The 21,975-nt window shown below is 46.5% G+C and overlaps 1 protein-coding gene across 1 annotated transcript in view; it reads left to right on the top strand.

Annotated features, from left to right (window-relative positions):
* The window catches only part of ATP6V0A4 (ATPase H+ transporting V0 subunit a4), a gene marked incomplete at both ends in the record, with an annotated part of 48,037 nt that overhangs the window by 11,561 nt on the left and 14,501 nt on the right, over positions 1-21,975 (top strand). Inside the window, 9 exons of the mRNA XM_082846122.1 lie at positions 1,578-1,660; positions 2,098-2,191; positions 4,418-4,630; positions 7,806-7,956; positions 8,601-8,740; positions 10,178-10,335; positions 13,860-13,953; positions 17,308-17,426; positions 19,440-19,656. Of these exons, the coding sequence (XP_082702248.1) occupies positions 1,578-1,660; positions 2,098-2,191; positions 4,418-4,630; positions 7,806-7,956; positions 8,601-8,740; positions 10,178-10,335; positions 13,860-13,953; positions 17,308-17,426; positions 19,440-19,656 (1,269 nt within the window). The remainder of the gene's footprint in view (positions 1-1,577; positions 1,661-2,097; positions 2,192-4,417; positions 4,631-7,805; positions 7,957-8,600; positions 8,741-10,177; positions 10,336-13,859; positions 13,954-17,307; positions 17,427-19,439; positions 19,657-21,975) is intronic.

The raw sequence follows: 21,975 nt of genomic DNA, 5'->3' as shown, positions 1-21,975 counted from the left end.
ATAATCTTGTCTATAGTAGAGGCTAAAAAAATGTAATTTTAAGTTTTATTTCATGGAAAACAACTTCACTGTTAAAACAAATACAATTTAAAATAAGAAAAAAGCACTTGTTTAAAAAAAAAAACGCATTACCATTCTAATGTCTTTATTTTTTTCTTGTCCTCTTTCTGTCTAGTCCATAGCCGTAAACAGGTGTAATTTAATATGGCTGTAGTAATAGCATGGAAATCATTTTTTTTGGCCTTCTCTTGATTTAAATAACATCAATGCCCTCCTGTATTACTATGTGCCATTTATAAATATTATTTTAAAATTCGACATTGAATCATTCCTTTTCACAATCATGTTTTGACATGGAATAGTCATGGTGGTAGAGAGAGTATTTACAAAGTAAGATGACTTTAGCCTCATGACATTGAAGATCACTGAACAGATAGCATGAGATCAGAATGGATTCCTGGTTCTGGTGGATCCAGAGACAAAGAAGGATCTGAGAGATTCAGCAAAGGACTAGGGGTGAACTCCATGATTGAAGGAACCTTTGTTCCTTCACATAATGTATAGCCGTCAGTTCCCCAAATCCTGAAATACTTCCCTGCTCCCATGAGCAGCTGGCAAAGAGGCAGTTCGTTCTGATATTATTTTCAGTTGGTGCCTCATATTTCCATTGAGTTGATGGGACATTAACCGTCTATTATTAGACGCTTTATTTCCAATTTTTCTCCAGAATATAGACACTATGATAAGCATCTTCATGCGTGTGGATTTTTATTTTGAAGTATTTCCATGGTATGAATTCAGGAAATAGGATTGCTGGCTTAAAGGGTGTGAGCATTTTCATGACCCTTGATAGGTCCTGACAAATGGCTTTTCAGTGGGGTCGTACCTGATTCCAAAGATACATGACACCCGAGTGGTGTGTGATGAGTGCGTTGGATTTGTTACCTCTTTTCCAACAATGGGTTTCATTTTGCCTTTACCCCCCCCATCCCAAACTAAATAGAGTAAAACAGCACATTTCTTTGCTTACAGTAAAAGTTGAACTTTTCCAGATATTCTTGTGAAATGCATATTTTTTCCTTGCTTGTGAAATGTCAAACTTGGACTTTTAAATTGCATTTAATCAGGGTTCGTACGGGCATACGGTGAGTGTGTGAGTCCAACATTAGACCTGGCTCTACCTTTGTTAAATATCAAACACCCAGTCCCCGCTGAAATGTCAGTGTTGTGTATGAGTTAACTCTGGTGAGCTAGGTCAGCTCTTTTTATTTTAAGACTTGCAACATCCTGGTCCCTCTCTTCTGGGTGTTTTCTTAACACACCTCTTAAGCACAGGGCTTAGAGCTGAGCACAAGGCTCAGCTGTGATCCAAATAGTGTAGCAAACAGCAAGGTGGTCCCTTTAAGGCTGTATCGGCCTTCCTGGGGGCCCCGCCCAGCCTGCCTCAGTGGCCTTGCCCTCAACCGTCATGAGTTACAAACTTCAATCAACTGGGAGAAGTTTAAGTTTTCCAATTTTAAATTTAGAAAATTTTAAAATTTTCTAAAAATATATTTTTTACTGTTTTGATTTTCCAGAGAGAAGAAATTAAAAAGAATATATTCATCATATTTTATCAAGGAGAGCAGCTCAGGCAGAAAATCAAGAAGATTTGTGATGGGTAAGTGGCTATTAAGGGCTTTTTTTTTTTTTTTTTTTTTTTTTTTTTTTTTTGCGGTACGCAGGCCTCTCAGTGCTGTGGCCTCTCCCGTTGCGGAGCACAGGCTCCGGACGCGCAGGCTCAGCGGCCATGGCTCACGGGCCCAGCCGCTCCGCGGCATGTGGGACTTCCTGGACCGGGGCACGAACCCATGTCCCCTGCATCGGCAGGCAGACTCCCAACCACTGCGCCACCAGGGAAGCCCAAGGGCTCTTTTCATCAGCAGTTTGGGTCAGGATGAGGTCAGGGTGTGTGCAATACATTGAGTACAATACGTAGAACCTAGGGGAAGGCGGTCATCTAACCAAAGTGGACAAATGATGGGTTAGCGGAAAAGGATGTGCAGAAGGCTTCTTGGCAATAACCCATGTGTGTCCTTTGAAATGTATGAAACACAGGTTTCGAGCCACCATATACCCCTGCCCAGAGCCGGCGTCGGAGCGCAGAGAGATGCTGGATGGTGTCAACATGAGGCTGGAAGATTTAATCACTGTGAGTGAGGCGTTCGGGCTGGTGACCCGAGCGGGGGCTGCCGATGGGCTACGTCTGCCATTTCCTTATAAGTCCTGTCTCCCAGGGCCCTTGCTCCAAGGCTGGCTGGAATGTCTGCTATGCTCTTCTGGCTGTTGCAGCAGGAGGCTTCATAATTAGGAAACAGTGTTCACTAAGCTCACGGTGATGATTCTGCATGTCAGTGATGCTTTGCCTGGGCTTAGAATTAACCACAGCCCTGGTCAACCTGCAGGTGCCCACCCCAGTCTGATAAAAGGAGCCTTTTATTGCCAGACTGGCCTAGGCTGCATCTGTGATATAACTCACTAGCCAATTAAGTTGACCAGCCAGTCTTGCTGATTCTTTTTCCACGGAATTGCCCAGTTGTGTGAGCCAAGCAATTAATTCTGTCAAGACGGTGAGTCTAGTTTCACATATGAACACGCCCCCAATTCATATCCTCTTCTCGAATCTGTCATCAGCTAGGATGGCTCTCAACACATATGATTTTCTTCAATAAGCTTTGCAAGTAGTCACTGAAAGGAGCTGGGCCTACATCAAATCGCCTATTCCAGACCAGCCCTGTCCAACAGAACTCTCTGTGGTGGTGAAAATGTTATATAACCTGCAAGTCCAGTGCGACAGCCATGGGCCACATGTGACCACTGAGCACTTGAATCGTGGCTAGTGCAACTGGGGGACGGGATTTTTATTTGTATAAAATGCGGCTGCTATATTGGTCAGCACAGTTCTAGGTCCTCGATGAGTATCTTTAGAAATTAGGTGTGTGTGTTTTTCGAAACTCCTAGGCTAACAAACATCTTTATCTTCCCAGAAAAAGCTGTGTTTAATTGTTCTAATCCTCTCTGTTCCCTCTTTGTCACTTGTCAGGGAGACCATGGTTCCCTGAAGCAATTACCTTTGAAGTCCTTTCCCCCCAAATACTCTGCTGGATTTTATGAAAACCGCATGAGGAGAATGGAAGTTATGCTAAACTTACATTTCGGATGACTCGAGTGGCCCCGTGTGGAGGTTACTGAAGAGGGTTTCTGTGTTGTATCACCAGAACAAAAACTAATTCCACTAAATAAATTCTGTGGGGGCCAAATTGCCTATTCATTCCTTCATTCATTAATTTATTTGTCATTTATTGGAGAGGTTATGTATGTAAGGCATTTTGATAGGTGTATTTGTTTCCTATTGCTGCTATAACAAGTTACCACAAACTGCGAGGCTTAAAACAGCAGAACTTTATTCTCTCACAGTTCTGAGGTGAAAAGTCTGAAATCAAGGTGCCAGCAGAGCCAGGCTTCCTCTGAACGCACTAGGAAATGATCCTTCCTTACCTGTTCTCTTATGGTTTGAGTGTTTGTATTGCCCCCAAATTTGAATGTCAAAAACCTAATGCCCAAGGTGATGGTGTTGGGAGGTGGGACCTTCCAGGAGGTGATTAGGTCGTGAGGGTGGAGTCCTCGTGGATGGGATTAGTGTCCTTCTAAAAAAGACCCCAGAGAGCTTGCTTGCGCTTTCTGCCACGTGAAGTTAGAATTTGAGGTCTGCAACCCAGAAGAGGGCCTTCGCCCAACCGTGCCGGCATTCTGATCTCAGACTTCCAGCTTCCAGAACTGTGAAAACTTTCCGTTTATAAGGCACCCAGTCTATGGTGTTTCATCATAGCTGCCCGAGTTGACTAAGGCACCTTCCTAGCCTGTGGCGTCGGCAGCATCCTTGATGGTCCTTGCTTCGTAGATGCATTACTCTGGTCTCTGCCTGCATCACACATATCTTCCCTGTGTGCCTCCATGTCCAAATTTCTTATAAAAACACCAGTCACACTGGAATAGCGCCCACCCTACTCCTCATTTTATGACCTCATTTTAACTCGATTATATCTGCAAAGACCCTATTTCCCAATAAGATCCCATTCACAGTTACCAGGGGCTAGGACTTCAGCATGTCTTCTGGGGAGGACACAATTCAATACATCGCAATAGTACTGTAAGGAATTTAGAAGAAAAGGAAGATATAGTCCTTGCCTGAGGGTTTTAACCTCTAGTGGGGGAGATAAACTGCTCGTGAGAGTGAAAGGCCGGGTGAGAGCTGCAGGCCGGAAGAGGGGGCCAGGAGCAGAGGACGCCTCCATGGCCCATGAGCCTCCATTGTTGCCACGTTGTCCGGCATCTCCATGAGTGCCCCTTGTTTTGCTGTTGGTATTTTTTTGCCCAGGTCATAACACAGACAGAGTCTCACCGTCAGCACCTCCTGCAAGAAGCAGCTGCCAGCTGGCACTCCTGGGTCATCAAAGTGCACAAGATGAAGGCCATTTACCACATTCTGAACATGTGCAACATCGACGTCACCCAGCAGTGCATCATCGCTGAGATCTGGTTCCCGGTGGCAGACGCCGTACGCATCAGGAGGGCACTGGAGCAAGGCATGGTGCGTGGCGCGTGGAGTGGGAGGCGGGGAGTCACGTCAAGCCTGAGCAGCCTCTCTGCCAGGCCCTCAGCTGGTCAGCCTCCTAAGTCAAGCGAACCTCACCTGGTAGGATTGTCTCCTTTATCTTTGTGCCTTCGGTCCTTACCCAGGGCGTGGGCGCGTGTCAGGAACTCCCGCTCTTCTCAGCGTTTGATAAACATGCACCATTTCTTTGATCTTAGCAAGTGTGTACTGGGCACTGATGTGCCGTCACTCTGCTAGTTATGCCTGTAGATACCACCTTTGTCTGGCTGGAAAGACAGATAACCAGGCACCTGCAATAACAGCCGGAACGCAGGGAGTGGATTGCTCCCTTGTGCCAGCCGCTGTGCTGAGCACTCAGCGCACCTTATGTAACTCTCACCGCGCTCTTGAGTCATCCCTCTAGGTGTTCACTGTGCCCCAGGAACTGATCTAGGGCTGTGCTGGCAGAACAAAGCCCTGCTCTGATAGACTTTCTCGAAAGGGAGATAGACAGCAGGCTTGTCCCTAACTAATGAGATTTCAGGCAGTGAAATCATGGTGAACGGGAAGTAAAGCAGGGGGAAAGTGAAGGGTGTGGGGAGTGAGGGGCCTGTCTGATCGCCTATTCACCCCATTGGTGAAGAAGGGACCCTCTGCCCTAACTATTGCAAGGTGGCCAAACAGACGACACCTGATACTGGACAGATGAGGTTGGCCACAGTTTGTCACATATACTCACAGCCCAGGGGAGGACACTGCACGTCACACAGGACCACATGGAGGTTGCACTTGGGACCTGCACTTGGGAGCAGAATGAATCAGCAGGAGCTATAGGGGAGGCAGGCTTTATAGTGACAGGAGGATAGGGGGACCCCTGTTTCCATGGGAGAATGTGATTATTAGCTTGTTTGAATGATTTTCTGGGGTGGCAGAGAGGTGAAACTCATCAGGTTGAAGCCTGGGCAGTGTGCCGTTGGTCTGTCTGCTGGGAGAACTGGCTAGGTGGGGAGCCTTTCCTGTTAAGTGGGTGGCATACCTGGTGGGAGCAGAGGAACGCATGGCTTGGCCTTGGGGCCCTGAAGCTTTAGGTCTTTCTAATACCGTTCTAGGGCTGTTGGGGAGAAGGCCCCTCTGAGCAGCTGACACTAGAGCAGACTTTCCTGCACATCATGGGAAGATGAGGCAGGGTGGGAGGAAGAGCTTTCGGGCTGAAGGGTCTGAAGGGACCCAACCTGGAGGTCGGGTTGGATGAGGAGATAGGAGCTATCTTTATCCCCTCTGTACAGATGAGGAAACCGAGGCACAGAGAGTGGAAGTAACTTGACCCCGGTTAGTTAGCCAGGAGGTAGGATTTGAATGTCCCCACATCGTGGTCCAGTAACTACCCAAATGGGGCACTTACACAGAGCGTTTCACCCAGACCGGGAGGGGCAGCTGCTTCCCAGAGGAGTGCACAGGCTGAGCTGTGGAAGGGCGGTCAGTGGGCAGGTGGAGAGAGGTGGGGTGGCCAGTGGTTGGAGCTGGGGCGCGGCAAGTTGAAAGGCTTCGAGTAAGGTCGGGGAGAGGCTGCAGGGCAGGTGCTGGTGGACAGACTCTCTAGTGGTGTACCTTCCTGTGCCGGAGCGACATGGTCCAGTTTGTGTTTTAGAAACATTTCACTGCCGTGTGGGGCAGGCAGCGGGCTGTGGGAGAAGGCTGCCCTAACGCAGGGGTCTGAACCCAACAGTGACATCCTGTAATCCTGAAGGGGCCAGACTCCTACAGGGCTACTTGGGACCATTTCTACAGCATCTCCAGTCCTCTGAGATAATTACTTCCCGAGATCGGAGTAGAGGACCTGTGTGGGTAGGAGGTGAGGAGAGAAGCGGAAGGGAGTGGCTATCATTATCATCATCACATACTCCATGCCAGGCATTGTGTCAGCTCCTGGAGGGCATGTTTAGAAAAAAGGAGGAAGCCACAGTCCTTGCCCTCAAGGAGATCATAATCACACATATGAAAAGGCATATAAAAATGGAGTGAGGATCTCCTCGACTTGCTGGGTGACCTTGGGGAAGTTACTTAGTCTCTGGGCCCCTTAGTTTCCTCATCTGTGAAGCGAGGCTTGTGGTGATACCTACGTCATCGAGTTGCTAGGAGGATGGCTGAGCACTCGTTTAGTTGGTGCTAAGTTGTACTGAGTGTACAGGTGGTAAGCGCTGCTGGAGTTTGGAGTGACCAGAAGGTTCCTGGGGGGTGAGCTGGAGAATTGTTAATACTTGGAGAAGGGAAGAAGAGAGAAGCCTAGTGTGGAGTTGGCTGATTTCCATGGAGAAGTAGTGCGGGTGAAGGTGTGAATACAGGATTAAATCAATGTTGTAAAGAAGTCTGGATTATAAGACCAAAGAGATTTGATTTCATTCTTTAGGTAATAGGAAGCCTTTGAAGATTTTTGAGTAGGAGGGTAACATGACTAAAGTAGTGCTTTTTGTTTGTTTTATTAAAAGAAGGATTACGCGGTCTGGAGTAGGCACTAAATGGAAGGGAAGGAGACTGGAGTCCGATGGTGAGCTGGTGGGAATGGGAAGAGGAGGGACTTAAAGGGGACGATTAGCAAGATTTGGTGATTAACTGAATCAAGAGAAGAGACAAGTCTCGTGATTCCAAAGTGTCTGGAATGAGATTGGAGATTACTGAGAGGTCAGGGGAGGACCTGGCTTTGGGGCAAGTTGGTGAGTTCAGTTTTAGGCTCCTGGATTTTTGTGGGGTTGTTGAGACATGCGTGTTTGAAAGCCTAGGCAGGCAATGAGAAGAGAATTGAAATTTCAGAGAGGGTCAGGACCATTGGGAATCTAGGAACAGAATTAGGAAAGTGAATGAACTCTTGAGAGAGTAAATAGGAAGGAAGGAAGGAAGAGTAGAGGGCTCAGAAGTGTGCATAACATTTGCAGGAGCCGGAGAATGGAAATTCCCAGAGAATCAGGAGGAGCTCTACTCTCTTGACACCTCTCCTGTAAGAGGAATGAGATAAGTACTAACTTTACAGATGAGATCATGAGTCTCAGAGAGGTCAGAAAATAGTCCCAAGTTCACCCAGTAAGTGACGGCGGCAGGAGTTGGACTGTGAGATGTACCTGCTGACACCTAGCCTATGGCTCTCTTCCTTACATCTTCTTATATGTTCTTTTTGCAGGAACTGAGTGGCTCCTCCATGGTCCCCATCATGACTGCAGTGCAATCTAAAACAGCTCCTCCCACATTTAACAGGACCAATAAATTCACAGCTGGCTTCCAGAATATTGTCGATGCATACGGTGTAGGCAGTTACCGGGAGATGAACCCAGGTAAAGGGACCGATGTATTGCACAACTAGGCAGCTTGAAAATGAAAACTGGATAAGATTTACCCCTACGGTGGCCTTGGCAGTTAATCACTTTGAACTGTGACATTCCTAAAATCTTATTTGGTTTCCTAATGCCCTGCATTGTCTTTTGCAAATGGTGATTAGTGAAAGATTTGCTCTTTGTCAAGATTTCACCTGTTCTCCCTTAAACTGTAGATGTATCAGGCAGCCAACTTCAGTTCTTGTTTCCTTAGTGATTCAATGAGGGTCATCTGTAGGCGTCTGCACAGTCCCATAGCTGTTGTGTGGGAGAGATGGAGATGGACATAGACAGGACCTGTAGTCAGAAGACTGGAGTCACAAGCTGTGTCACTCAGTTGACTTGTAAATGGTCATGAGGAGAGTCACTTAGCTGCTCCAAAACTCAGCTCATCTGTAAAGTGGGGAATAATAATACTTACTCATTGATGAGCTAGTGTATGGGGGAGCTGAGTGAGTGTCAGGGGTGGGGATGGTGAGGGAAGACAGAATCAGAAAGACACAAGGAACCAGCTTGTACATCGTGGAGCGTGGTAGAGAAATCTTTGACGTGGGGCCCAAAGAATGTTGGGAGGACTCAGGCTGCTGTGGGTCTCACCGCTACAGCTCCCTACACCATCATCACTTTCCCCTTCCTGTTCGCTGTGATGTTTGGAGACTGTGGTCACGGAATTGTGATGCTACTGGCAGCCCTTTGGATGGTCCTTAATGAGAGACGCTTGCTGTCCCAGAAGACGACCAATGAGGTGAGTGTTCATCAAATGTCTCGCCTTGTTTCTTGGAGGTTATAAGTAGAATATTAAAAATGTGTATATTGTTTTCACTATGGAAATAACATGTTGTTATAAAAAGTAAGAGAAAGATGGAAAGTAACAAAGGACCAGAGTTCAACATAAAAACTCCTGGCCAAAGGTAAATCCTTTGGGTGGTTTGGTGAAGTAGCATCTTTGTTTTTTGTACATTACTTGACAAGGCATTGATCTTTTCCTTTACTTTTTTTTCTTAACATTGATTTTTTCCTTTGATTATAAAAGCAATATATGCTCACTGCAAAAACTGGGAAAATACAATAATCTAACTACCTAGAGAAAATCACAGTTAATGTTTTTTTTCCTGTGCTTATACACAGGTATATAATTTTCTAAAATTGGGATGAAATAGTGCATATTAATTTGTAGCTTCCTTTTTTTTCACTCAAAATATCACAAATATTTTTTTACGGCAGAGCCCTTCTCCTACGATCAGCCCATGATCAGCATTCTTATGAAACGCTGAGAAATCCTGAATATCGGGTCTTCACTTGCACACTTGAAGTTTCCACATTTTCTGTGAAGTCCCTGCACAGCGTTGTGAAGGTTGAGACAACTCAAGTCCGCATTGTTTCAAAGTTAATCAGCTAACGTCACTTTATGTCCCCTGTAATACATTTTATAAACTGGAAACACGCTTTTCACTCTGTTCTGAATTTTAAGAATATCTGTAGTCTTTAATACAAGTTGACTTAAGTTGACCTCGTTCAATGATGTCATAGCAAGTCAGTCATAAGCAGGGTTAGTGGGAGAATCAACCTGTGACCAATAGAGTTTTCCATGGCAAGCATCTTAACAGCTGTGCTTTCCTATAATAAATATTTAAAGTCTCAGACGGACACTTCGGCAGTTCTGAGAACGGCTGATACACATCATCTAGTCCTACGGAAAACGCTTTACTCTTCTTGGTGGATGTGCTGAGACAGAGACTGGCTGTTATAACAAGACCCCAGATGAGTGTAGACTTCACTTGCTGTAAAACTTCGCAGCATAGGAGGCAGGTCCCAGAAGCACTTGAGGCAGCTGCCACCCACTTTCAAGTCCCTTCCTTTATAAGGGAGGCCACAGCTGCTTCTTCAGTTATGTTTTCTAACCAAGGCTGAATTAAAGAATATGAAGCTTATAGTGCTTTGTTTCCACAGTAACAGCTACCATTCTAGGACTTTTCTGAATCACCCGTAGAAGCTCAGGAAAATCAGGATGTGTGTGCCCTGTCTGTTTGGATCGCTTTGATGCCTGCCTGGTCGCGTGGCCCCTCTGTGTGGGATGCCCATGTGCCTTGCAGTGGCTGTCCCAGTGGTGCTGGAGGCATCCTGTAACGCACGTCCCCGGGGTCTGGTTCAGAGCCCACTGACAATCGCCCTCTGTCGCCAGATCTGGGACACCTTCTTCCACGGACGCTACCTCATCCTCCTCCTGGGCATCTTCTCCATCTACACGGGCTTGATCTACAACGACTGCTTCTCCAAGTCTTTCAACATCTTCGGCTCTTCTTGGAGCGTCCAACCCATGTTCAGAAATGGCACATGGAAGTAAGTTGGGACAGAGCTGGGTCGCTCAGTGGCCATCCAGGTGGCCTCAGTGACAGTTCTCGTGGCGGGGGGATCCTACGCCTGGCTCTGCTCAGAGGTGCGCCCACCACTTCACCAGATAATTTGGTTTTATCTATTGAGTGTGAGACCTTGTACCACGTCCTCAGTAACTGCGCTGGTAACTGTAATGCGTGGAAAGAGTTTTTAAAACTTCAGCTGAATTAAGTACGTATCCTGGAGTGCACCCCGGTGCCAGGCACTGTTGCGAAAACAACGGTGGGGCAGGTATAAACTGGGCATCCGAGTAGCGGTCGTGGAAGTGAGGCTTCCGGGAGAAGGAGGTGGCGTTTGAAACATACCTTGCTTGGCAGGAAGTCGGGGATAGAGTGAAATTCTGCAGCCACGTACTTAGGGCAGAAGGCTTCGCTTTAAGAAAGGCTGATGCAGGTCTGAACCATGTATAAGTGATTGGTTTCCCGCGTTCAAAGCCCCGGACTCACCAGAAGGGCGTTTTTGTTCTGGCGGCTCAGAGCAGCTTGACTGAACGTTGAAAGCAAAGGAGGAGACGGTTAGTTTTGCGCTGCTGTACTTGTTCCCTGTCCTTGTGGGGGACGGGGTGAGGAACGCAGAGGGTAGGATGTGCAGGCTGGTGAGAAGTTTGGGCTGCAGGAAAGAGACCTGGAAGCTCTCTGCGTCCCCACCCGCCACACCTTCCGCAGGCATCCCCAGTTATTATGCAGTGTGTCAGACACACAGTCATCAGGATGGAGAGAGCGCTTCGGAATGGAGACTTTTATGGAGAGGGAGAAAGATTTTTGAGTTTGAGGGGTGGGTCAGTGTGATGAATTGGGGGAGAAGAGGAGGGCAGTGAGGGGCAGGGGCTTCGAGGGAGAGTGCTGACTCCCTTGGGATCTTTGGGGCACCTTCGGCTGCCTGCGTCACACACTCGAGACAACCACAGTGGTTCCGGGTTGCTTTGCGAGGCCTAGAAGTCCCAGGTGATGTTCCCTCACGTCTGCCCACTCACCTGCTTCAGGGCAGCTTCAGGTTTCTCTGTCTCTTTCTGGAACGTCCAGTGGGAAGTGTGACAGGAGAGCGCCGCGAGAAAGGGGAGGCGGAGATGTGTAACCGTATCTGCAACCTTGCTTCCATCTTTTCTCTCTCAAGCGTGGTAGGACTTTCTATTTAAGGCACGTCAGGGGTCTTACCTGCTCACCAAAATCTGCACCACACATCGTAAGTGGCGGGAGAGAATACACCATCCGTCTCCTCTGAGGATTTCTCAGGAAAGAGTCAACGCAGGGTTCCTTTCGACGTGAATGTTCCTAAGTGCATTTGGGGGCTTGGTGCTGACGGAAGGCCCAGGGGGGCTCAGGGGCTATCGTCGTACAGGTGGGTGTGTCATAGAGGCTCCGTGCCTCTCCTTTTAGTCCCTTTGCTGGGTCCAAGTGCCCTGTAGTAGAGGACAGGAATGTTGAACAATAAATAAGTAAATAAAAATGAAGAAGAAAACATTTTGCAGGACTACAGTTACAGATGGCTATGGGTATGGGGTTTTGTTTGTTTTTTCTTTGCAATTAGTACCCTGAAGAGATGCCTCGAAGAACAAAACTCTTCATAACATTTGGAGAGAAATTGCTGAGTTTTGCTCTTCAGCCTTTAAACTCATAAGCACAGTGATGGATCCCGGAACATGTGTTAAATCAGCATAGCTTCAGCAAACTATTTACACAACATTTCATCTGCCCTGGAGTGTGACTGCGAAAAGTCCGAGTCAACTGGCTTGCTGTTACTCTGCAAACGTGGGTTGGAATATTGTTCTTTCGTGTGCATGTAAGTTACCCTGGCCCCAGTTCCAGGCTGTGGAGGCCAAGCCTAGTCGGAGAGACCCCAAGCTCAGCCCCACGCCCAAGCATGGATGGTATGAAGCAGACCCTCTTCAGCAGGGAGGCGAAAGGAAATCGTAGGCACGCATCAGAGCGGCAAAGGGCACAGCGGGCTGATTGTGTCACTGGCCACAAGCTAGGTCTTGGGCCTGCCTTCCCTGACAGTGGGCTAGAGACACTGTCACACCATCCTTCAGCCACAGACCACAAGAATCGTGTGTGTTGTCACCAAAATTGGGTTGATTGACTCAGTGAGGGAGATGGTGCCCTCTGGGGATGGGGGGCATCTCAGTAAGAGGGTGTTAGACGGGCTTAGAGGATTTGGCCTCTGGGAGGATAAGGGGAGTGGTGGTCATTTTTGTGGTTTGGACAACGTCCTTATTTTGAACTGTCCATATTTTGATATCAGATATGATCGTGGAATGGTCTTGTTTTTGTCTTGGTCCATGATGGTCACAGGGTGGCCTTGTCTGATGTTGTTGGCTTAGCTGTGGGCGCCAGGCCAGTTCCCTCTTTTATCTTTGTTGACACACAAACACATCTCTGATCATTAGATCCCACCATTTGCACTGAGGCGTGCTGTTAGGACCGGGCTCTAGGTCTGAGATGGCCGGTCAGGGCCAACTGTTTACACTGTCACTGAGGGCCTGGTCAGCATAATCAGGCTTCCTAATTTCCCCCGTGCTACCGAATACCCACCACACCCCAGCTGCAGGAGGGAGGGAGTGTATTTCTAGGCAGCCTGTCCACGTTGCCAACATTCTGTTCTTCATCCTTTCAAATACTCATCCTTGGGCCCCTCCATAGATGTGTGCTCTTAAAAAAAGAAAAATTAAGGGCTTCCCTGGTGGCGCAGTGTTTGGGAGTCCGCCTGCCGATGCAGGGGACACGGGTTTGTGCCCCGGTCCGGGAAGATCCCACGTGCCATGGAGCAGCTGGGCCCGTGAGCCATGGCCGCTGAGCCTGCGCGTCCGGAGCCTGTGCTCCGCAGCGGGAGAGGCCACAACAGTGAGAGGCCTGCGTACTGCAAAAAAAAAAAAAAAAAAGGAAAAAGTAAGCCCTAATGTTCTTAACCCCTTCAGGTTTGCACAGATGGTAAGAAATTCCTGCCCATTGACGTTTGTGCTTCTGGGTGAGAATGGGACACAGATTTAAAGGCAGTTAATGGACCACAGCTTTCAGGGGCTGAGTTTCCCAGAGGTCAGGGGCCATGTGTGAAAGCCAGTTCACTCCTCCAGGATCAGTTCTCATGCTCCCAGGGGAGATTTCCCAGCCTGGTCCCAGGGCTGGGTTTTATTTCCTCTATACTCCTGTCACCCTTGCCCTCAGCCTCTTTTCTGATGTAGTATAACTATTTCTTTACTATACCCAGTCAGGCTGGGAGCCCTTTGGAAACTCAGACTGTGGCCTCCTTGGGGGCCAGATGGTAATTTCTGTAGCTCAGTACCTAGGGTGATACTGAGCACACAGTAGGTATTCAGTACCCATTTGTGGAATAATTAAATGAACCAATTGGTGAGTCGCACCAACAGTTAGGCTTTGATTGGCTTGCAAGTGGATGACTGATGGTACTATAGTGTTTTTCCTACCTCTAGTTGATCATTGGTTTTGTTTTATTTTTCCTTTCTCCCTCTGTAGTACACAAGTAATGGAAACAAATCCATATTTACAGCTGGACCCAGCCGTTCCGGGAGTGTACTCTGGAAATCCATACCCTTTTGGGATTGATCCGGTAATAATGTCTTCTGAGATTAAATATTCATTATGTAAAATGTCTTGCTGAGGGGATCTCTGTGTGGAGGGGAGGAAAGTACCAGAACCTGTCAAATCCACCAACTTGTACTGAGATAGAATAGCATGTCCTGGAGGTTTTTGTGACGCACTGCAGTGGATTCAAGTAAATGTCCTACCTGCACCCTTTACCCAGCCCCTGCGTCATTTTCCATGCAATTTCCCAAACATCTACCTCTTTCTTCTCAGTTATACCCCTGGTGGTTTACCGTTGCTTCTTTAAAAGGCCCGTGGTTGCTTGGAAAGTATGCATATTAGATAAGCAATTTAGCAACCTAACCAAGTTCCCAACTTTGGCGTTTTCTTGCAGTGATTAACATCTCTCTTTTTCCTAGAAAAGTGTGGATTTGCTTTTATATTTGCTTTATTTTATTGCCTAGAATTATACAAGTTTTAAAAAATGTGTTAACTTTAATGGTTTCTTATATCTACCTCAATTGGATTTGAGCCAAACAAACAAAGGTGCTTCCTTGCCCAGCCCGCAGGTACAGAGATGTCAAGAAGACACATCCCTATTTGGGTAAAACCCCTCACACGATGGCTTAGCACCATTTTGCCACCAGGTGGCGGCCTTGTGCCCCAAATGAGCACAAGTGTCTGGAGCTGAACTTGGCAGATGGGGTTCATAAAAGTTTCCTCTACTCTCACTTTGTTGGAAGAGAACCTGAGACCACAGTTTTACTTGCTGACAGTTGAGAGTAATAGCACTGGCCCTAAAATTGGTTCTCTGGTCTCTCCTATCTTGTGGGTCATCTCCTCTTCAGTTTTCCTGTTCCTCCCACTTGCTGCCCACCTCCTGTCCCTTATAAAAGCAGCGCGCATCACCCAGGATTGGTTTATACTTGCCACCCAGGGGCACTTGCATTCAAAGTTTTATCAAAAGAGGCGAAGTCCTTGAAGTCCTGTTTGTAAGCTGCAAAGTGCTAAAAATAAATGCAAGTTGTTATTTTTGTAGACTGGAAGGCTTTATCTTCAGTCCAAGGAATTTCATGATTAGCGAACAGGCAGCGGAGGAGTATTAGAGGGGAGTGATTTTTAGGGTCTGGTTGACCTTCCTTTCCTTTGAATCTCATTGCTCCCACTGTCCTGTCTCTTCTCTTCACAGCCCCCATCTAATGCATCAGCAAATCCTGTCTACCCAGTTTTGCTCCTCATGGACAAAGGGAGGGTAGCAAATTTCACGATTCAGAATTGAGTGGTCCAGTCTTTACTCTGTGTGCAATCTTGTCATCTGCCCACTAGTTAGAGAAATGTGAGGGTGAAAGGGAAGGTGATGTGTTGAAAATAATTTTTTCCTAGTAACATTTAGATTTTTAAAGGTTTTTGGTCTTTTTAAACATTATAAAATAATAATATATATGATAAAAAAAACCCATATAATACAAAAATTATTAAAAAATAAAAAGATAAAGCAGAAACTAACACACCATTGTAAAGCAATTATACTCCAGTAAAGATGTTAAAAAAAATTTATTTTAATAAAAAGAAAGAGTTGCCTTTCTTACCTTTCCTCTTCCTGCAATCTGATTGCCCAGAGATAATCTCTTTAATGGAACAGTTCTGTGTTTATATTAGCACTTATATATATTAATGAAGGGTTTGATTTTTATATAATGTAAATTTCTACAGCTGCATTTATTAACTCTGTTGAGCATCTATTTGTGAGTCAGGTCACAAAATATTCGGGCATCAGAGCTGAGGGGGCTTTCTAAAGGCGTCTGTAAATATTTTATAATAAATGAACATTATACAATGGTTACAAGCCCATGATTTAGAATCAGATAGGCTGTGTTTAAATCTTGGCTTTTCTATTTACTTGCTACGTGATTTTGAGCAAATTATCATCTCTGGGTCTGTTTCCTCATCTGTAAAATGGGTATCATAATAGCCCTCATAGAATTGCTCAGAAGAGTAAGCGAATTTTATAGGTGAAACACCCAGCAGAGTCTGGTGCATAAACAGAGTCAACGCTCCGTTTGCTGTTGTATTATTTCTCCCTGGGCGTGTAAGTAACTTAGTCTCTCTGAGATTTTGATAAATGCCCTTATCTGTACAATGGGAATACTTATAACTATCTCATAGAGTTGTTAGAATTAAATGAGATAAATACACTTAAAGAGCTAGTATGTACCTGGTACTTAACCGTGAACATGTTTTAGTTTTTCCAAGCTGGGTCTAAGGTGTACTGGTAACCCTGCCCTTACTGTGTTGAGTGATTCTGTGGAGACTGGCCAACCAGGAGGGCAAAGGGAAAAAGCAGAGGGTGGAGGGCAAGCCTGGTGCAGCTTCAGTGCCAGGGCAGATGAGGAGGGTAGTGGAGGTGCCTCTGGGGTCTGAGCACCTGTGACAGGAGTCCCTTTCCCCATCTTCCCAGCAGCCCCCTTAGTGATTGTTCAGCTGGCGGCCGCTCAGGACGTTGTTGTGACAGAATCAGTGAGAGGTGGTTCCTGCATGGGGGAGGGGAAGGGAACTGTGCACTGAGGCTGCACTAGGTGGACGTCGACCCCTTAGCAGAAGCAGAGGAGTTTGGAGGAGGAAGTAGTTAAGGAGGAAAGAAAAGAAGACCCTGTGGCTTTGTTAGTTCTGAGGAGCAAACCCTCCAGATGCCTAAAGTTCCAGAGGGGTCAGGGGTAGGAGCAAGGACTTGAATCATTCTCATGGGGGTGGGTGTTGGAGATTTCTGCGGGGAAGAAGAGCGTTAGTGACTGGGACCATTAACCAGGGTGAGGCCACGACAGTCCCCAGCCGCTGAGTGCTTGTCCCGTGTGCCCGTCTGGTGTGGGCAGGACAGGTACACGCATCCCTCTCTGTGCCAATAAATGTTGGCTACGGGAGTGGCTTCTTGAGAAGGGCCTGGGAAAATGCTTTGTAATGTAAAGTGCTATAGAAATTCAGCGTAAAAGGTGGTATTATTAAGAGGGGATTGACTAAGTTCATGGGCCAGAGATCTACACCATTAATGTGGGAACCCAGGCAAGTTTGAGATCTCTCCATAATGTTTCAGAATGTCTTTTCATTTAGAACGGGAAAAATCATGTCCGTTTTTTCTTTTTTCTTCCAGTTACTTGATGTTTTACTAATGGTGCTATTGGTTCCAACACAGTTGTCATGAGAGTTGCATTTATAAGGGGTTTGGTCCTTTGCTGAGCCTAAAATGCATGTGCTGAACTGGACAGAAATTTGAAAATGTGGTTCCCAGAGCGACTTTTTCAGGGGAAATCGAGCTCTAGCCCCTGACTCTGGGAGAACTTCTAGACTCTGGTCTCACGTCTTTCTTGTCACGTTTCCCTTCCAGGTTTGGAACTTGGCTTCAAACAAGCTAACATTCTTGAACTCCTATAAGATGAAGATGTCAGTTATCCTGGGAATTGTCCAGATGGTTTTTGGTGTCATTCTCAGCCTTTTCAATCACATGTAAGTTTCACAATGAACTTTCTGCCTGTTGGTCTGACCGTGTCGGGGAGGAGCAGTGGCAGAGCCCCCAGTTTGCTCCTGTGTCCCTCCATGCAAGTTTCTTTCCTGTGGGGACTGCTTTCCCCGGGCTCTTGACTTGAGTTCAGACAAGCTGGTTTGCCAGAAGTGACACCTCTGTTTCTCCTGAGCTGAGTGTACCTTTCACCTCAGAAATATTTGAGGGTTCAGAAAGAGACTGCAAGGCCACAGTGCTGTGTGTCCTCCCAGCCTGCAGGGCCTCCGCTGGTGCTGGATCCAGGCTTAACTCCCACCAGTGGGCAGATGGGGACATGAGTGCCCTCACATTCTGAATTCCATTCGGTATAATTTCTTCCTGCTGGCAGCAGCCTCTCTCTCATTTCTTTGACTGTTAACGTTCTCCCGTCTCTTCTTTCTGTTAAGATTGATCTATAGAAAGCTTCTCAAACTTGCATATTTGTGCTGAGTTGTAAATGTTTGAAAACGGCCTCCAATATGCCTATTTAGAGATGCTTTTGTGGACATGGCAGCTTGTAGGTATCGCTGAAACCCACCTGCCAGGAGGTCAGCACAGTGCCAAAGAAATGGTACAGAGTTTAGAGTCAGAAAGTTGACTGATGGTTCTAACTCTTTATAGCTGTGTGATCACAGGTGTGTAGCTTAACGTCTCCGAGATCGTGTTCTGCTGTAGAATGGGAATAGAGGAGTCAGAATGGGTCGGTTACTGTGCAGTAACAAACAACTCCCCAATCACAGTGGTTTATGACCGTGATGCATGTCATCGTGGGCCACCGGGGGCACTGCTCATCCCATCCTCACACTGGGACCAGAGCTGATGGGCTGCCACCACCTGGAAGCTGCCAGTTGCTGTGACAGGAGAGTGTGGTCAGTTACACACTGACTCTTAAGGTTCCACCTGGAGTGACACAGGCCACCTCCATTCCCATTTCATTGACCAGAGCCAGTCACATGGTGACCTCCAATCAGAAAACCAATAGATGTATGATTCTACTTAAAAAATAAGAACTATTTAGTGAGTAAACGAATGACAGCGCCTTGGTACTACTGCCTGCCTGAAAGTGCTGTGAGAGTTAAATGAGAGAAAACCAGGAAGTGATTTTTGGACTATCATTGACATCGTGTGTCAGGCTGGCCTCAACTATCTCTAGTAATCCTGCGTTATCATGGGATCTCCATTTTTCCCTCCAATAACTCTTACAATTAACAAAGGGTCTGGGGCCCTTTTCTGACATTTTAACTGGGTGTTCCCCAACATAGTCTTGTGGGACTCTCTTTATGTCTTAGAACAGAAGTTGGCAAACTTTCTCTGTAAAGGGCCAGATAGTAAATGTTTCAGGCTTTGCAGGCCAGATGGTCTGTGTCACAGCTACTCACTTCTGGTGTTGTAGTGTGAATGCTGCCACAGACTCTGTAAACAAACGAGTGTGAGTGTGTTCCAATAGAACTTTATTTATGAAAACTGAAATTTGAATTTCCTATCATTTTCACATGTCATCAAATATTCTTTTGATTTTTTTCCCCCCAACCATTTAATGATGTAAAAACCATTCTTAACTTGTAAGCTGTACACAGCTAGGAGATGGGCTCAGTTTGGCCTGTGGGCCATTGTTGACCGACCCCTGTCCTAGGGCATCCTTAGGGGGAAAGCGTCCAAGCCATGCGTCTATATCCTTGTACCATTAACTGTGTTGATATGAATTCGGTCTGCATGGGAAGCTGCGGCCAGATCATCAGTTGTCTCTGTGAGCCTGCCCTCTGCCTCAGACTTCATCTTCTAGACCCTGGTTCTCTCTGAACCTTTTGTGCAAAAGCACCTTTCTTTCTCCTCTTCTCCAGCCATGCATGATTGCCACGTGCCTGGGGAGTGGATGCAGGGTTCAAAGAAATGAACATGTGGTGATTTGGAGAGAATAGTGAGTTGTCGGTATTCCTTCGATGTTCTGTCTGGTACGTGTGTATGTTTCCCACCCTCAGATTCTTCAGGAACACTCTCAACATCCTTCTGCAGTTCATCCCCGAGATGATTTTTATCCTGTGTCTTTTCGGATACCTGGTCTTCATGATCATTTTCAAATGGTGCTCCTTCGACGTCTCTGTGTCCCGGCGAGCCCCGAGCATCCTCATTCACTTCATCAACATGTTCCTGTTTAACTATAATGACCCTTCGAACGCACCCCTGTACGAACATCAGGTACTGATGGGTCTTTTTTCTTCTTTTACGCACTTGATTATGTTAAATCTCTCTCCTACCCTTGGGTATTGCAGAGAGTAATTATTTGCAAGACTGAGCCGTCTCAGCACCCGATGTGTTAGGTTCTTCAGATTCAGAAGGTCCTATTGGATGAATGGCTGGGTGCTGAGGGCGGTGCTGCGGTGTGGCTCCAGCCGTTCCTATCTGGGTGATACGTGGGAGGGATTATTGCTGTGGGGTTGAAAATGAGCTTGTACGTTGTCTGCGAAGAAAGAAAACAAATAATCCTTGGGATTGATTGGCTTGAAACTGTAAGTGCTCTAAATAGCACCTTAAAAATGAATAATCTTTTATTATAAAAGTAAACTCTGGTTAAGGTTCACAGAAAAGAAAATTGAAGTAGAGTCAAGAAGAAGAATCCCTCTGTTCACAGGGGGAGTGAGTTTCTGGAAAACGGAACCAAACTCACGCTGTCCTATGAGCTTCCGTGGCTCATTGGAGATGCTTTTTCTGTTTTTCTCTGGGCTCTTCTTCTGTGGACGATACCTTCCAACGGTTGGACGTTATTGCCATTCTGACTTCTGTTTCTTTCAGCCTCGTTATCAACTTAATATTTTATTTAAAAAAAGTATAAATGTCCCATGAGAGGTGGGTATAAAAATATCTCAGTGACTAATTTTTGGTAACACAAATAGTTCTTTTCCTCTGGCCTCTCCCAGTGATGACCTGATGATATTGTTTGCTGGTAGATTTTCGCTAAGGAAGGACCCACTTACATAGGTTCTAATTCCTCTGGATCAAGCTCTAGGGCTAGATTTCCCAATACCAGCACATGGCACCTGCCAGTGGCCGCTCATCCTGGGTCCCAGTTACAGCCATGCTCCTCCTACAGCTGCACACGTCCTCATGAGTTTGAATCCTAGCTGCGTTCTCCTCCCCATAGAAGCAGCAAATAAGAAGAAGAAAAAGTAAGGAATGATTTTAGCAAATAATCAGAGACGACATATAGCTCTGAAAGCTCTCTTGTATCCCACCTTACTGTTGTTGCACCTGTTTGTTATACATCGATGGTGTAGGAACCATCCCTAGACTATTGGCATTAAATGAATGTATCTGGAAGGTCCGTTTATGCAATGCTGGAGTCCAAACGAAAGTTCACTTGGATTTCCCAAACAAGTCTTCTCTTTGAGGCACGGTACTCAGATTCACCACATAGTTCATGTGCTAATTCTTTTCCTAAAGACTAAAGTCCTGTCTTAGTGCACTGAACATTGAACAGTGAATGGCTTTTCCAGCTTTTTTCCATTCAAAAATGTTATTTGGAGTTGGCTGGTTTCCACACCCTGGAATGAAGATTCATTATCTAGACACAGTTTGCAGTTTCCATAACCTCATCTTCCCGTCATGCAGCTGGAAGAGACAGTGTAAGTTACTAATACAGCCTCCTCCAAACAGTGCTCTGGTTGCTTCGTGCCATGTTTCAATATCAAAGAAGAAGAGCAACAGATAAGTAGACATCTCTGGTTGCTTTGTACATTGTGAAGGGAAAAAGCATGATATCTAAATGGGCAAATGGCAACGAGGTAGCTTCGAGGACAGGGGCCTGGGACTGGCAAGGGCAGTGTGTGTTCCCGTGGTTCTCCCCCTTCTTGGGAGCAGTTAAGAGTGGAGGAGGGGGCTTCCTTGGTGGCGCAGTGGTTAAGAATCCACCTGCCAATGCAGGGGACATAGGTCTTCTCCCTGGTCTGGGAAGATCCCACATGCCGCGGAGCAACTAAGCCCTGTGCATCACAACTACTGAGCCTGCGCTCTAGAGCCCGCGAGCCACAACTACTGAGCCCGTGTGCCACAACTACTGAGCCTGTGCTCTAGAGCCCGTGTGCCACAACTACTGAAGCCCGCACGTGTAGGGCTCGTGCTCTGCAACAAGAGAAGCCACCACAATGAGAAGCCCGTGCACCGCAACGAAGAGTAGCCCCCGCTCACCACAACTAGAGAAAGCCCGCGGCCAGTAACGAAGACCCAACGCAGCCAAGAATAAAATAAAAGAAAATAAGAGTGGAGGAGGGTAGGAGATGGAGAAGATAAAATGTTTCCACTGTTATCGGGGTAAATCTTGCTACAATTGGGATGATGATAAATTGTCTCACTGGGAGCTTGGCCAGAACAGTTAAAGAAATGTGAGGGCTCAAGAAGCGTTTTCCCTTTTACTCTGAGCACCCCATTTCTACACCTTTTCAATGGCTCTGATGAAACCTTCCCAGGAGTCCTGGTTCTTCAGACCATAGCAGCTCTGGGTCAGTCCTCAAACCCTGTGAC

This window comes from Leucopleurus acutus (genome assembly GCF_964270905.1).
Source record: "Leucopleurus acutus genome assembly, chromosome: 9".
NCBI lineage: Eukaryota > Metazoa > Chordata > Mammalia > Artiodactyla > Delphinidae > Leucopleurus > Leucopleurus acutus.
This window is presented reverse-complemented; position numbering and strand designations above follow the sequence as displayed.